General features: G+C 53.1%; 1 protein-coding gene across 10 annotated transcripts in view; it reads left to right on the top strand.

Annotated features, from left to right (window-relative positions):
- Positions 1-10,484: 10,484 nt before the first annotated feature.
- LOC137306549 (ankyrin repeat and death domain-containing protein 1A-like) overlaps positions 10,485-15,467 on the top strand; it is a 34,146-nt gene continuing 29,163 nt past the window's right edge. For 8 of the 10 annotated variants that reach the window (XR_010958908.1, XR_010958904.1, XR_010958905.1 and 5 more), the window contains exons 1-2: positions 11,440-11,697; positions 13,923-14,021. Coding sequence is in view for 5 of the 10 variants with exons in the window: in XM_067975825.1 (XP_067831926.1) it covers positions 11,587-11,697; positions 13,923-14,021 (210 nt within the window). In the remaining 5 variants the exon portion in view is untranslated. Of the gene's footprint in view, positions 11,058-11,439; positions 11,698-13,922; positions 14,022-15,467 lie in introns of those variants that run through there. The other 2 variants (XM_067975822.1, XM_067975823.1) reach the window with 2 other exon arrangements.

Below are 15,467 nucleotides of genomic sequence, written 5' to 3'. Positions count from 1 at the left end.
CCTGCTTCACCTGACTACTACACTTGGTCTTACACCCCATCCCATGTGCAGCACTATGGGAGATGGACTAGTATTTATGCAATGTATTTTATCCCGGGCAGTTTAGGTTTTATCTCACTCGCTGGCTCTCACTGGGGTTCGGGCTCCACAGGCCTTCAGCACCTCGCCCAAATGGCTTTTTTTTTCTTTTTAAGGTGTCAGCCATGGTTCAGTGGGCAGCACTCTCGCCTCTGGGTCAGAAGGTCGCGGTCTTAAGTCCCACTCCAGAGGCTTGAGCACATAATCCAGGCTGACACTCCTGATGCAGCACTGAAGGAGTCCTGCACTGTCGGAGGGGCCGTCTTTCAGATGAGATGTTAAACTGAGGCCCCATCTGCCCACTCAGGCGGATATAAAAGATCCTGTGCCACTATTGGAAGAAGAGCAGGGGAGTTCATCCTGGACCAATATTTATCTCTCAACCAACATCACTAAAAAACTGATGATCTGGTCATTATCACATTGCTGTTTGTGGGATCTTGCTGTGTGCAAATTGGCTGCTGCATTTGCTACTTTACAACAGTGACTACACTTCAAAAAAGTACCTCATTGGCTGTAAAGCGCTTTGGGACGTCCTGAGATTGTGAAAGGTGCTATATAAATGCAAGTTCTTTCTCTTGTGTGAGCCAGATAGTGAGTGTTGGCTGACTATTTGACCAATGAGGGCATCACAGCCAAGCCCTACCCTGACCTCAGTTGACATCCAGACACTTGCTTCCCAGCAAGGGGTCGATGAACAGTGACGAACTGAGTTCTGACGAAAGGCCTTCGACCTGAAACGTTAACTCTGTTTCTGTTTCCACAGGTGCTGTCTCACTTGCGGGGCTTTTCCAGCATTTTCTGTTTTTACGTCACTGAATAGTGGTCAGGAGTGGGACCGTAGCTGATTTTTTGTTTAACCTGCTCTAGCTCAGGGTCGTTGCAGGTGTGCAGAATCAGGTTCAGCTGTGATGCCCTTATGGTGGAATATCCTGCTGACACCCACTGTCTGGGCTCAAGCACAAAGAATGGCCACTTGGGTGAGGTACTGGAGGACGCCTGACACCCGTGGAACCCGTCCCCCAAAGTGTTAGCACTTTGGGAATAGAGGGGAGAAATTGGGATGAAATAAGACTGAATTTGAGCTGTGCTAAATTGAGGTTTGTGGCTGTCTTCCTCTGATATCAGTTTATGAGCGATTGGTTTGGGGCCAGCCTGGGACACATGGGGTTAAGAGTCTGCCTGTCAGTGAGGAGGAGGCAAAGCCCGGAGTGCCTGACTATCTGCCTGACTGCTGCACTCTCATTTCCTTATTTGGTGTGAAACTGACCGGGGTTCGTGATTGGAGCAGAATGTGCAAAGTGAGGAGGAGGGGGAATATCAAACAGACGGGGTGGTGGGGGGGTGCAGATTAATGAATGAAACCGTAGGCACTGAAGGGAATGAGCAAGCTGCAAAAGAACTGAGTGACAATAAAGGCTGGAGACAGGCAAAAATACAGAAAAATATAACAGAAATGTTGGAATTATTTTTTTGGGGGGAAGTGAGAGTTTTAAAGAACTCCCCCTTTCCTGGGGTGAGTATGAGTCTCAGGTCCAGCCTCCGAGAAATATCTGGAAGATTCATTCGTCCTTTCACTCTTTCCGGATTTATTTAGTCTTTCTTCTCTCAGAAGCTGATGGACCTTGTGTGTATTTCCACCACTGGCAGTTTTTCCTGGTTCCTGTTTTTCCCCCTTTCTCCGGGATCAGCCCCATCCCCTGGACACTTTAAAGGTTCCAATCTCTCCCACCCATCGGTTACTGCAATATCCACTGAAGTTAAACTCTTGCCTTTCAATTTTACAATGCCTCCTGTGTTAGGGGAACATCAGCTTCTGCCAGAGTGAAACCTTAAATAAACCCAACTTAAATAAAGTGGCAGCCCTGGCTCAGTGGCTCGCCCTCTCGCCTCTGAGTCACAGGTTGTGGATTTAAACCCCACTCCAGAGACTTGAGCTCAAAATATAGTCTGATACTTCAGTGTAGTACTGAGGGAGTGCTGCACTGTCAGAGGTGCCGTCTTTTGGATGAGACGTTAAACCGAGGCCCCGTCTGCCCTCTCAGGTGGCCATGAAAGATTCCATGCCACTGTTTTGAAGAAGACCAAGGGAGTTCTCCCCAGTGTCCTGGCCAGTATTTATCCCTCAAGCACCTCCTTCAGTCTTTTTTACCCAAAATCTTTGAATTCCAAGCTTGCTGTCATCTAACCTCTTCTCCCTGATTTACCTTATCTCTCCTACCGTTTACAGCCTCGGTGTTGTCCTGAGTTGTGGGCCTTGGATTCTCAAAAGGTTGTTGGTCGGCTGGACCAGAAGCTGCAGTGCAAACCTTGGCCACCTGGTGGCAGAAGAAACCACATCCTGAAATTACAAAACCGCAAAAACATTTTAAAAACAAAAGACTTGTATTTCTATCGCGCTTTTCACAACCTCAGGACGTCCCAAAGCGCTTTACAGCCAATTAAATGCTTTTGAAGTGTAATCACTGTTGTAATGTAGGAAGCATCTGAGATAGGGGACCAGGTCCCTCCTCAATCCCAGTGAGCTGCTCTGGGCTCGGGGGCAGGTCCCTCCTCAATCCCAGTGACCTGCTCTGGGTCAGGGGACAGGTCCCTCCTCAATCCCAGTGAGCTGCTCTGGGCTCGGGGGCAGGTCCCTCCTCAATCCCAGTGACCTGCTCTGGGTCAGGGGACAGGTCCCTCCTCAATCCCAGTGACCTGCTCTGGGTCAGGGGACAGATCCCCCCTCAATCCCAGTGACCTGCTCTGGGCCAGGGGACAGATCCCCCCTCAATCCCAGTGAGCTGCTCTGAGTCAGGGGACAGGTCCCCCCTCAATCCCAGTGAGCTGCTCTGAGTCAGGGGACAGGTCCCTCCTCAATCCCAGTGAGCTGCTCTGAGTCAGGGGACAGGTCCCCCCTCAATCCCAGTGAGCTGCTCTGAGTCAGGGGACAGGTCCCCCCTCAATCCCAGTGAGCTGCTCTGGGCCAGGGGACAGGTCCCCCCTCAATCCCAGTGAGCTGCTCTGGGCTCGGGGGCAGGTCCCTCCTCAATCCCAGTGACCTGCTCTGGGTCAGGGGACAGATCCCCCCTCAATCCCAGTGACCTGCTCTGGGCCAGGGGACAGATCCCCCCTCAATCCCAGTGAGCTGCTCTGAGTCAGGGGACAGGTCCCCCCTCAATCCCAGTGAGCTGCTCTGAGTCAGGGGACAGGTCCCCCCTCAATCCCAGTGACCTGCTCTGGGCCAGGGGACAGATCCCCCCTCAATCCCAGTGAGCTGCTCTGAGTCAGGGGACAGGTCCCCCCTCAATCCCAGTGAGCTGCTCTGAGTCAGGGGACAGGTCCCCCCTCAATCCCAGTGAGCTGCTCTGGGCCAGGGGACAGGTCCCCCCTCAATCCCAGTGAGCTGCTCTGGGCCAGGGGACAGGTCCCCCCTCAATCCCAGTGAGCTGCTCTGGGCTCGGGGGCAGGTCCCTCCTCAATCCCAGTGACCTGCTCTGGGTCAGGGGACAGATCCCCCCTCAATCCCAGTGACCTGCTCTGGGCCAGGGGACAGATCCCCCCTCAATCCCAGTGAGCTGCTCTGAGTCAGGGGACAGGTCCCCCCTCAATCCCAGTGAGCTGCTCTGGGCCAGGGGACAGGTCCCTCCTCAATCCCAGTGAGCTGCTCTGAGCCAGGGGGCAGGTCCCCCCTCAATCCCAGTGACCTGATCTGGGTCAGGGTGCAGGTCCCTCGTTGACAACTACCTGTATTTATATTAAGTTCCTTTAACATAGAAAAATGCTCCAAGGCGTTTCAGAGGTGCAATGAGACAAAAATGGATGCAAAGCCAAAGGAGGAGATATTAGGAGGGATGAACAAAACATCAGCTAACTCCAGCCGGAGTCCCACCCTGCCGTGTGCTCCCAGACTCTCTCTCCCCTCCCCGCATGCTCCCACTTTCTCCCCCCCCGCACGCTCCACGCTCCAAGACTCTCTCAACCCCCCTGCACACTCCCAGACTCTCTCCCCCCGGGCGCTCCCAGGCTCAACCCCGCAACCCCTCAGATAATGAAGCAGTCATGTGCCCGCATGCTGCAAGACCTGGACAACATCCAGGTTTGGGCTGATAAGTGCCAAGTAACATTCGCGCCAGACAAGTGCCAGGCAATGACCATCTCCAACAAGAGAGAGTCTAACCACCTCCCCTTGACATTCAACGGCATTACCATCGCCGAATCCCCCACCATCAACATCCTGGGGGTCACCATTGACCAAAAACTTAACTGGACCAGCCATATAAATACTGTGGCTACAAGAGCAGGTCAGAGGCTGGGTATTCTGTGGTGAGTGACTCACCCCCTGACTCCCCAAAGCCTTTCCACCATCTACAAGGCACAAGTCAGGAGTGTGATGGAATACTCTCCACTTGCCGAGATGAGTGCAGCTTCAACAACACTCAAGAAGCTCGACACCATCCAGGACAAAGCAGCCCGCTTGATTGGCACCCCATCCACCACCCTAAATATTCATTCCCTTCACCACCGGCGCACAGTGGCTGCAGTGTGTACCATCCACAGGATGCACTGCAGCAACTTGCCAAGGCTTCTTCGACAGCACCTCCCAAACCCGTGACCTCTACCGCCTAGAAGGACAAGAGCAGCAAGCACATGGGAACAACACCACCTGCACGTTCCCCTCCAAGTCACACACCATCCCAACTAGGAAATTTATCGCCGTTCCTTCATTGTCGCTGGGTCAAAATCCTGGAACTCCCTTCCTAACAGCACTGTGGGAGAACTTTCACCACACGGACTGCAGCGGTTTAAGAAGGCGGCTCACCACCACCTTCTCAAAGGCAATTAGGGATGGGCAATAAATGCTGGCCTCGCCAGCGACGCCCACATCCCATGAACAAATTTTAAAAAACTCTCCCCCCACCCCGCACGCGCCATGCTCCAAGACTCTCTCCGCCCCCCACCCCGCACACTCCCAGACTCTTTCCCCCACAGGCTCCCAGACTCTCTCCCCTCCGGGCGCTCCCAGACTCTCTCCCCCCACCCCCACCCTGGGCGCTCCCAGACTCTCTCACCCCCCCCCCCCCCACCACCCCGGGCGCTCCCAGACTCTCTTCCCCCCCCCTCTTCCGGGCACTCCCAGACTATCTCCTTCACCCCCACCCACCGGGCACTCCCAGACTCTCCATCCTGCATGCTCAGATTGCTCCAGCAAATAACTGCTTCAAGTATCTATCCAATTTTCTCTTAAAAGATGCAATGGTCTCTGCCTCAACCACTCCCTTGGGGAAAGCATTCCCTGCCCTATCAACTCTCTTGAAGAAATTTCTCCGAGTGACCACTTTAAATAGATGGCCCCTTATCACTGATTCTCCAACCAAAGGAAATAGTCTTTCTCTATTCACAATCAAATCCCATCATAATTTTAAAAATCATCTGTTAACTCCCCTCGTAGCTTTATCTGCTCCAGTGGAAATAGTCCCAGTATCTCACGTCTCTCCTCAGAACTATAGTTTCTCATCCCTGGCCTCATCCTGGTGAATCCACTCTGTATGCTCTCTATGGCTTCTATGTCCTTTCTATAATGGGGCGCCCAAAACTGCAAGTAGTCTAACTGTGGCCTAATCAGTGCCTTGTACAAATGTATTAAAAGTAGGGGCTATAATTGGCCTCAGGGAGAGGAAAATCATTCAGGATTTCTGCTCCTGATCACAGTCCCATGACCCCACTGGAAAGTGGATTTCTGAACATTGGATGAGGATAGGATCAGCTTGACTGTGCTGCCCTCCACAGTCGAATACCTTGCCAACACTCACCGTCTGTATTCATATATGAAGAAGAATGGCCGCTTGGGTGAAGTAACGAGTTGAGCTGCGCTGCAGGATGAATGGGTGGGGACAGGACATGTGCTGGTGACCCTTGTGCAGACTGGGGGTAGAAGTAGCGTTTCTAAAATGGAGGGCAACGCAGCCTGCTTTAATTACAGACGCAGACAGGTGCGATGCTTTGAAATATCGTACGACTAACTTTGGGTCAGTCGTTTTTAAAGACTAGTAAATTGCCCGTGTTAGTGCCCCTCAAACATTTATGGCAATGGACAGACTTCAGAAACTCACTCCATAGAGCCACCCAGTGGCCAGAGTCTGCAATTACATGTGACAGTTGACATAAAAAATTTGTGTGGCAAATGTTGACATTGCCGATTTGTACGGGTAAATAATTGACACAAGAGTGTGACCAAAAAAATAGGTGACAAGAAGAAGGTTTGTGAACAGGAAGTGTGTGCTCTATGCAAGTTTAATATGAAACGGATCATTGCATGGTTTCCACGGTATCCAGACCAATCCCACCCACATGGTTTCCAGACCAATCCCACCCACATGGTTTCTATGGTATCCAGACCAATCCCACCCACATGGTTTCTATGGTATCCAGACCAATCCCACCCACATGGTTTCTATGGTATCCAGACCAATCCCACCCAAATGGTTTCCGCGGTATCCAGACCAATCCCATCCAAATGGTTTCACGGTATCCAGACCAATCCCATCCAAATGGTTTCACGGTATCCAGACTAATCCCACCCATTTCAATGGTGATCACGAAGGATCTGACACGGAATCTGAAGTAAAAATAGAAAGTTCTGGAATTGCCCAGTGGCTCCCTCTGCATCTGAGAGGAAGGATAGGTCCGGGGGAATGGGGCAGCAAGATGGAGGGAGGGGGAGAGAGTTGGAGGGAGGGGGAGAGGGAGAGAGATGGAGGGAAGGGGAGAGATGGACGGAAGGGAGAGATTTTTAAAAATGTATTCATTCATGGGATGTGGGTGTCGCTGGCGAGGCCGGCATTTAGTGCCCATCCCTAATTGGTGGTGAGCCGCCTTCTTGAACCGCTGCAGTCCGTGTGCTGAAGGTTCTCCCACAGCGCTGTTAGGTAAGGAGTTCCAGGATTTTGACCCAGCGACAATGAAGGAATGGCGATATATTTCCAAGTCGGGATGGTGTGTGACTTGGAGGGGAACGTGCAAGTGATTGTGTTCCCATACGTTTGCTGCCCTTGTCCTTCTAGGTGGTAGAGCTCATGGTTTTGAGAGGTGCTGTCGAAGAAGCCTTGGCGAGTTGCTGCAATGCATCCTGTGGATGGTACACACTGCAGCCACAGTGCGCCGGTGGTGAAGGGAGTGAATGTTTAGAGTGGTGGATGGGCTACCAATCAAGCGGGCTGCTTTGACCTGGATGGTGTTGAGTTTCTTGAGTGTTGTTGGAGCTGAACTCGTCCAGGCAAGTGGAGAGTATTCCATCACACTCCTGACTTGTGTCTTGTAGATTATGGAAAGGCTTTCAGGAGTCAGGAGGTGGGTCACTCACCACAGAATACCCAGCCTCTGACCTGCTCTTGCAGCCACAGTATTTATGTGGCTGGTCCAGTTAGGTTTTCAGTCAATGGTGACCTCCAGGGTGTTGATGGTGGGGGATTTGGCGATGGTAATGTTGTTGAATGTCAAGGGGAAGTGGTTAGACTCTCCCTTGAGGCAGATGGTCGTTGCCTGGCACAAATGTTACTTGTCACTTATCAGCCCAAGCCTGGGTCTTGTTGCATGCGGGCATGGACTGCTTCATTATGAGGGGTTGTAAATGGAACTGAACGCTGTGCAATCATCAGCGAACATCCCCACTTCAGACCTTATGATGGAGGAAAGGTCATTGATGACGCAGCTGAAGATGGTTGGGCCTAGGACACTGCCCTGAAGAATTCCTGCAGCAATGTCCTGGGGCTGAGACGATTGGCCTCCAACAACCACTACCATCTTCCTTTGTGCTAGGTATGACTCCAGCCACTGGAGAGTTTTCCCCTGATTCCCACTGACTTCAGTTTTACGAGGGCTCCTTGGTGCCACACTCGGTCAAATGCTGCCTTGATGTCAAAGACAGTCACTCGCACCTCACCTCTGGAATTCAGCTCTTTTGGAGCCGAGTGGTCCTGGCAGAACCCAAACTGAGCATCTTTGAGCCAGGTTAATGGTAAGTGCCGCTTGATAGCACTGTCGACGACACCATCATTTTGCTGATGATTGGGAGTAGATTGATGGGGCGGTAATTGGTTGGGTTGGATTTGTCCTGCTTTTTATGGAAGAGGAGATGGAGGGAGGGAGGAGAGATGGAGGGAGGGGGGAGAGATGAAGGAAGAGGAGAGAGATGGGCAGGGGGAGAGAGATGGGGGGAGGGGAGAGAGATGGAGGGAGGGGAGAGATGGGGGAGAGAGCTGGGGAGAGATATGGAGGGAAGGGAAGAGAGATGGGGAGGGGGAGAGACATGGAGGTAGGGAGAGATGGGAAGGGGAGAGAGATGGAGGGAGGGGTAGAGTTGGAGAGGGGAGAGAGATGGGAGAGAGGTGAGGAGGGGAAGAGAGCTGGTGGGAGCAAGAGAGAGATAATGGGAGGGGAGAGAGATGGAGAAGGGGGAGAGATGAGGAGGGGGAAGTGAGGAGGAGGGAGAGAGATGGGGGAAGGGGAGAGATGGGAGAGGGGGAGATGAGGAGGGAGAGATAAGGAGGAGGGAGAGAGATGGGGGAGGGGGAGAGACGGGGGCCCGCTCGCCCGATTCCAGAATGTTCTATGTCCCCCGGGCAGGGAATGAGGCGCCTCATTTCCCCAACGATAACCATCTCACCTGTGGGATTGCCTGGAACCGCCATCACCTCACGGGCGGCTGTTCCCGCTCTCCGCGCACGCGGACTCCCTCGGGCCGGGCTCGGGGAGCGCGCGCTGTTCCCGCTCTCCGCGCACGCGGACTCCCTCGGGCGGACTCGGGGAGCGCGCGCTGTTCCCGCTCTCCGCGCACGCGGACTCCCTCGGGCGGACTCGGGGAGCGCGCGCTGTTCCCGCTCTCCGGGCACGCGGACTCCCTCGGGCCGGGCTCGGGGAGCGCGCGCTGTTCCCGCTCTCCGCGCACGCGGACTCCCTCGGGCCGGACTCGGGGAGCGCGCGCTGTTCCCGCTCTCCGCGCACGCGGACTCGCCCCGACCCTTCAAACCAACGGCTGTGGGGAGCCGCGCCGTTTCCCCCTTCCCCTCCCTCATTCTCTCCCCTCACCCTCATCTCCAACCCCTCATTATCTCGTCTCACCCTCATCTCCATACACTCCCTCATTCTCTCCTTTCACCCTCATCCCCATCCCCTCCTTCATTCTCACCCCTCACCCTCATCCCCATCCCCTCCCTCATTCTCACCCTCATCCCCATCCCCTCCCTCAGTCTCTCCCCTCATCCCCATCCCCTCCCTCATTCTCTCCCCATCCCCATTCTCATTCTCTCCCCTCACCCTCACCCCTCTTCCCCTCCCTCATTCTCTCCCTCACCCTCATTCCCATCCCCTCCCTCATCCTCTCCCCTCATCTCCTCCTCCCATTCTCTCCCCTCACCCTCATTCCCCACCCCTTCCCCATTCTCTCCCCTCGTCCCCATCCCCTCCCTCATTCTCTCCCCTTACCCTCATCCCCTTCCCCTCCCTCATTCTCTCCCCTCACCCTCATCCCCTTCCCCTACCTCTTCCCCTCCCTCTTCCCATTCCCTCATCCCCTCCCTCGTCCCTTCCCTCATCCTCTACCCTCATCCCCATCCCTCATCCCCTTTCCTCTTGCCCTCCCTCACCCCCTCCCTCTTCCCCTCCCACATCCCCTTCCTTCTTCTCCCTCATCCCCCTACCTCATCCCTCCCTCTGTGGAACTCACACCTCAGTGAGAGTCTGCGCGTTTTTTTTTGGGGGGGGAATTGAAAGAAAATTAGATGAATTAGAAATACGTGAGTTCAGCATACAGAAGGTGAACAGGTAGCTCTGGAGCCTCGCCCTGCAGAGTAGCCCTGTGGGTCTGAGGATAAGAGTGTGGGGCAATATTAGAGCTGTTTATTCAGCTCTCACATTTAATACAAGTTGTGCAACTAGACATCCTGTGAATATCGGATCATGGATGACAGGTCAGTGGCTGTGAGCAAATTATTTCACTTTTAACATCTCTGAATTAGTTTCAGAAGGAGTTTGCGGTGTGTCAGAGTGCTGCGTGTTTCTGGGTTTGAACTGTAAAGCTGGGTTGAAACCTGCCCGACAAACTCACTGTACCAAGTTCAGTCCCAGTGTGGAGGCACAGCCCAAAGCTTGAGGCCTAAAATGGGTTACTTCATATCAGCTGTATGGGATAAAATGTTCCCTTGGGACTAAATTGGATAGTTCTTGCAAAGAGCTGGCACAGGCACGATGTGCTGAATGGCCTCCTTCTGTGCTGTAACACTCCATGATCCTAACATATCTGACATGTTACAAAACAAATTCCTCTGCTTCATGGTGGCAATCGTTGGTACAATGTGGAGGCAGCGTGGAGGGAGCTTTACTCTGTATCTAACCCGTGCTGTACCTGCCCTGGGAGTGTTTGATGGGACAGTGTAGAGGGAGCTTTACTCTGTATCTAACCCTGTACCTGCCCTGGGAGTGTTTGATGGGACAGTGTAGAGGGAGCTTTACTCTGTATCTAACTCTGTACCTGCCCTGGGAGTGTTTGATGGGACAGTGTAGAGGGAGCTTTACTCTGTATCTAACCCTGTACCTGTCCTGGGAGTGTTTGATGGGACAGTGTAGAGGGAGCTTTACTCTGTATCTAACCTGCGCTGTACCTGCCCTGGGAGCGTTTGATGGGACAGTGAAGAGGGAGCTTTACTCTGTGTCTAACCTGCGCTGTACCTGCCCTGGGAGTGTTTGATGGGACAGTGTAGAGGGAGCTTTACTCTGCATCTAACCCGTGCTGTACCTGCCCTGGGAGTGTTTGATGGGACAGTGAAGAGGGAGCTTTACTCTGTATCTAACCCGTGCTGTACCTGATCTGGTGATGTTGTAGTTTATTCCCCTTTTCAGTGTTGCAAACAGAAAAGGAACGCCAAGGAGCAGCGAAGAGGAATGACACAGAAATGGTCAGGCTGCTGATTCGCAACAAAGTGCACGTCAACGCCAAGAATACTGTGAGTAAATAAATAACTTCGGAACTCCCCAGGTGATTGGGTAAATGAATCACGTGATTTGGTTCTGACCCATACAGAGCCGGAAGGTGAATGGCTTCAATAACATTATTTAAAAGTTACCAACTCGATTTAACATAATCAAAAAGAAATGCAGCATTCAAAAGCCACACAAGAACTGGTAGAAAATACAACCGCTAAACAAATTAAACACAAAAATAGAAAAACGCTACAACACTGTACAGTGCTCTTAGTTGAGGCTGGCGGTGCTAGAACCTAACTTGGCTCGTTGCCAGAATATTCATTGAGGTGTGCAGTTTGGTAATGTTTTGCAGTTCGTTCACAGCTCAGTGTCCTGTGTTAGTTTCATTTCTGTGGAACAGAGAAGAGGGAGCTGACGTGTTCAATATTACGAAGGAAATATTAACAAAACTGGTTCAGGCAAATTGCACAAATCCCAGGGGCACATGTCAAAAATTTGGGAGTTCGGAGTAAGGAGCAAAGTCAGGAAAACCTTTTCACCCAAAGAGTAATGAATTGTAAAATAAGTTACCAGGGAAGGCCAGTTTGGCGGAGAATGTATCTTGGGTCGGGGCAATGGGATTTTTTTTGGAGAGAGAAGGAGTTAAGGGAAAATGTAAATGTAAGTTGTTGAAATGGCGAGAAGATGTGTAGGTGGGATTGAGGGATATGTTGAGAAGGTGGGGTTGAGGGGTATGGTGGGTAGGTGGGGTTGAGCGGTATGGTGAGTAGGTGGGGTTGAGGGGTATGGTGGGTAGGTGGGGTTGAGGGGTATGGTGAGTAGGTGGGGTTGAGGGGTATGGTGAGTAGGTGGGGTTGAGGGGTATGGTGGGTAGGTGGGGTTGAGGGGTATGGTGAGTAGGTGGGGTTGAGGGGTATGGTGGGTAGGTGGGGTTGAGGGGTATGGTGGGTAGGTGGGGTTGAGGGGTATGGTGAGTAGGTGGGGTTGAGCGGTATGGTGAGTAGGTGGGGTTGAGGGGTATGGTGGGTAGGTGGGGTTGAGCGGTATGGTGAGTAGGTAGGTAGGTGGGGTTGAAGGGTATGGTGAGAAGGTGTGGAGGTGGGGTTGAGGGATATGGTGAGAAGGTGTGGAGGTGGGGTTGAGGGGTATGGTGAGGAGATGTGCAAGTGGGGTTGAGGGGTATGGTGAGAAGGTAGGTCGGTGGAGTTGAAGGGTGTGGTGAGCAGGTAGGTAGGTGGGGATGAGGCGTATGGAGGGGAGGTGTGGAGGTGGGGTTGAGGGATATGGTGAGAAGATGTGGAGGTGGGGTTGAGGGGTGTGGAGGGGAGGTGTGGAGGTGGTGTTGAGGGATATGGTGAGAAGGTGTGGAGGTGGGGTTGAGGGGTATGGTGAGAAGGTAGGTAGGTGGGGTTGAGGGGTATGGTGAGGAGGTGTGGAGGTGGGGATGAGGGGTGTGGAGGGGAGGTGTGGAGGTGGTGTTGAGGGATATGGTGAGAAGGTGTGGAGGTGGGGTTGAGGGTTATGGTGAGAAGGTAGGTAGGTGGGGATGAGGGGTATGGAGGGGAGGTGTGGAGGTGGGGTTGAGGGGTATGGTGAGAAGGTGTGGAGGTGGGGTTGAGGGATATGGTGAGAAGGTAGGTAGGTGGGGATGAGGGGTATGGAGGGGAGGTGTGGAGGTGGGGTTGAGGGTTATGGGGAGAAGGTGTGGAGGTGGGGTTGAGGGGTATGGTGAGAAGGTAGGTTGGTGGGGCTGAGGGGTATGATGAGAAGGTGTGGAGGTGGGGTTGAGGGGTATGGTGAGAAGGTGTGGAGGTGGGGTTGAGGGGTATGGCGAGGAGGTGGGGTTGAGGGGTATGGTGAGAAGGTGTGGAGGTGGGGTTGAGGGGTATGGTGAGAAGGTGTGGAGGTGGGGTTGAGGGGTATGATGAGAAGGTGTGGAGGTGGGGTTGAGGGGTATGGTGAGAAGGTGTGGAGGTGGGGTTGAGGGGTATGGTGAGAAGGTGTGGAGGTGGGGTTGAGGGGTATGGCGAGAAGGTGAGGAGGTGGGGTTGAGGGGTATGGTGAGTAGGTAGGTAGGTGGGGCTGAGGGGTATGGTGTGGAGGTGGGGTTGAGGGGTATGGTGAGTAGGTAGATAGGTGGGGCTGAGGGGTATGGTGAGGAGGTGTGGAGGTGGGGTTGAGGGTTATGGTGAGAAGGTATGGAGGTGGGGTGAGGGATATGGTGCGGAGGTGGGGCTGAGGGGTATGGTGTGGAGGTGGGGTTGAGGGGTATGGTGAGTAGGTGTGGACGTGGGGTTGAGGGTTATGGTAAGAAGGTGTGGAGGTGGGGTTGAGGGTTATGGGGAGAAGGTGTGGAGGTGGGGTTGAGGGGTATGTTGAGAAGGTGTGGAGGTGGGGTTGAGGGTTATGGTAAGAAGGTGTGGAGGTGGGGTTGAGGGGTATGGTGAGAAGGTGTGGAGGTGGGGTTGAGGGTTATGGTGACAAGGTAGGTAGGTGGGGTTGAAGGGTATGGTGAGAAGGTGTGGAGGTGGGGTTGAGGGGTATGGTGAGAAGGTGTGGAGGTGGGGTTGAGGGGTATGGTGAGAAGGTGTGGAGGTGGGGTTGAGGGGTATGGTGAGAAGGTGTGGAGGTGGGGTTGAGGGGTATGGTTAGAAGGTGTGGAGGTGGGGTTGAGGGGTATGGTGAGAAGGTGTGGAGGTGGGGTTGAGGGGTATGGTTAGAAGGTGTGGAGGTGGGGTTGAGGGGTATGGTTAGAAGGTGTGGAGGTGGGGTTGAGGGGTATGGTGAGAAGGTAGATAGTGGGGTTGATCTCTGAGAAAGGGACGGGCTTGTTGGGCCTCCTGGTCTTTTGAGCCTACAAGTTCTCATGCTTTGTGTTGGTCCAGGTTAACCGAACGGCCCTGCACTGGGCGGTTGCTGGAGGACATGAAAACACCGTGGAGCTTTTACTGGGTTACAGTGCAAATGTGGACATTGAGGACAAGGTGGGTATGCTGGGAGTTTGGTGTAGATAGTTAATCACCCATGTGTCTTTGACCGACATGCCCTTGTCTAATTTATGACCAGTTTTGTGCTGTAAACGTGCACTCGCAAGGAACCAGGTGGAAACTTGCTGCAGCAAGGGAGGTGTCCCTTGTCGCTCGATGTGGACTCACCCCAGACAGCGGACCTTTTCCCAATTGCTTCTGTTTTCTGGTCCTGACACTGTAAACGGGTCAGTGTTAAATGGTTGCTGGTACGCCCTCAGTTGTGGAAACATTTTTTAAATGTTACTTTTATGGGAGTTCCTGTTGCCCCATTTTAGACGTTTTCCCTCTTTCTTTTCTTCGTGTGATGCTGTGTTGGAGAGTGCAGGCTGAAAGACTTCCAGCCTCTCTCAGTGCCTGTCCTGAGTTGGTTGCTAAGGCAGATGTCGGGGAGTAACCGAGTCTCTCACGCTTTCATTCTGTATCTGTGTTTGAATCCTTCTAATGCAAGTTCCACTCTTCTCGCAACCCCAAAACGGTCTTAATTGGCGCTCACAACGTCCTCTGTGACTTCTTTTTTATTTGTTCATTGGATGTGGGCGTCGCTGGCAAGGCCGGCATTTATTGCCCATCCCTAATTGCCCTTGAGAAGGTGGTGGTGAGCCGCCTTCTTGAACCGCTGCAGTCCGAGTGGTGAAAGTTCTCCCACAGTGCTGTTAGGAAGGGAGTTCCAGGATTTTGACCCAGCGACAATGAAGGAACGGCGATATATTTCCAAGCTGGGATGGAGTGTGACTTGGAGGGGAATGTGCAGGTGATGTTGGTCCCATGTGCCTGCTGCTCTTGTCCTTCTAGGTGGGAGAGGTCGCGGGTTTGGGAGGTGCTGTCGAAGGAGCCGTGGCGAGTTGCTGCAGTGCATCCTGTGGATGGTACACACTGCAGCCACTGTGCGCCGGTGGTGAAGGGAGTGAATGTTTAGGGTGGTGGATGGGGTGCCAATCAAGCGGGCTGTTTTGTCCTGGATGGTGTCGAGCTTCTTGAGTGTTGTTGAAGCTGCACTCATCCAGGCAAGTGGAGAGTATTCCATCACACTCCTGACTTGTGCCTTGTAGATGGTGGAAAGGCTTTGGGGAGTCAGGAGGTGAGTCACTCGCCATAGAATACCCAGCCTCTGACCTGCTCTTGTAGCCACAGTATTTAAATGGCTGGTCCAGTTAAATTTCTGGTCAATGGTGACCCCCAGGATGTTGATAGTGGGGGATTCGGCAATGGTAATGCTGTTGAATGTCAAGGGGAGGTGGTTAGACTCTCTCTTGTTGGAGATGGTCATTGCCTGGCACTTGTCTGGCGCGAATGTTACTTGCCACTTATCAGCCCAAACCTGGCTGTTGTCCAGGTCTTGCAGCATGCGGGCACGTGACTGCTTCATTATCTGAGGGGTTGTGAATGGAACTGAACACTGTG

This window comes from Heptranchias perlo, chromosome 44 (genome assembly GCF_035084215.1).
Source record: "Heptranchias perlo isolate sHepPer1 chromosome 44, sHepPer1.hap1, whole genome shotgun sequence".
NCBI lineage: Eukaryota > Metazoa > Chordata > Chondrichthyes > Hexanchiformes > Hexanchidae > Heptranchias > Heptranchias perlo.
This window is presented reverse-complemented; position numbering and strand designations above follow the sequence as displayed.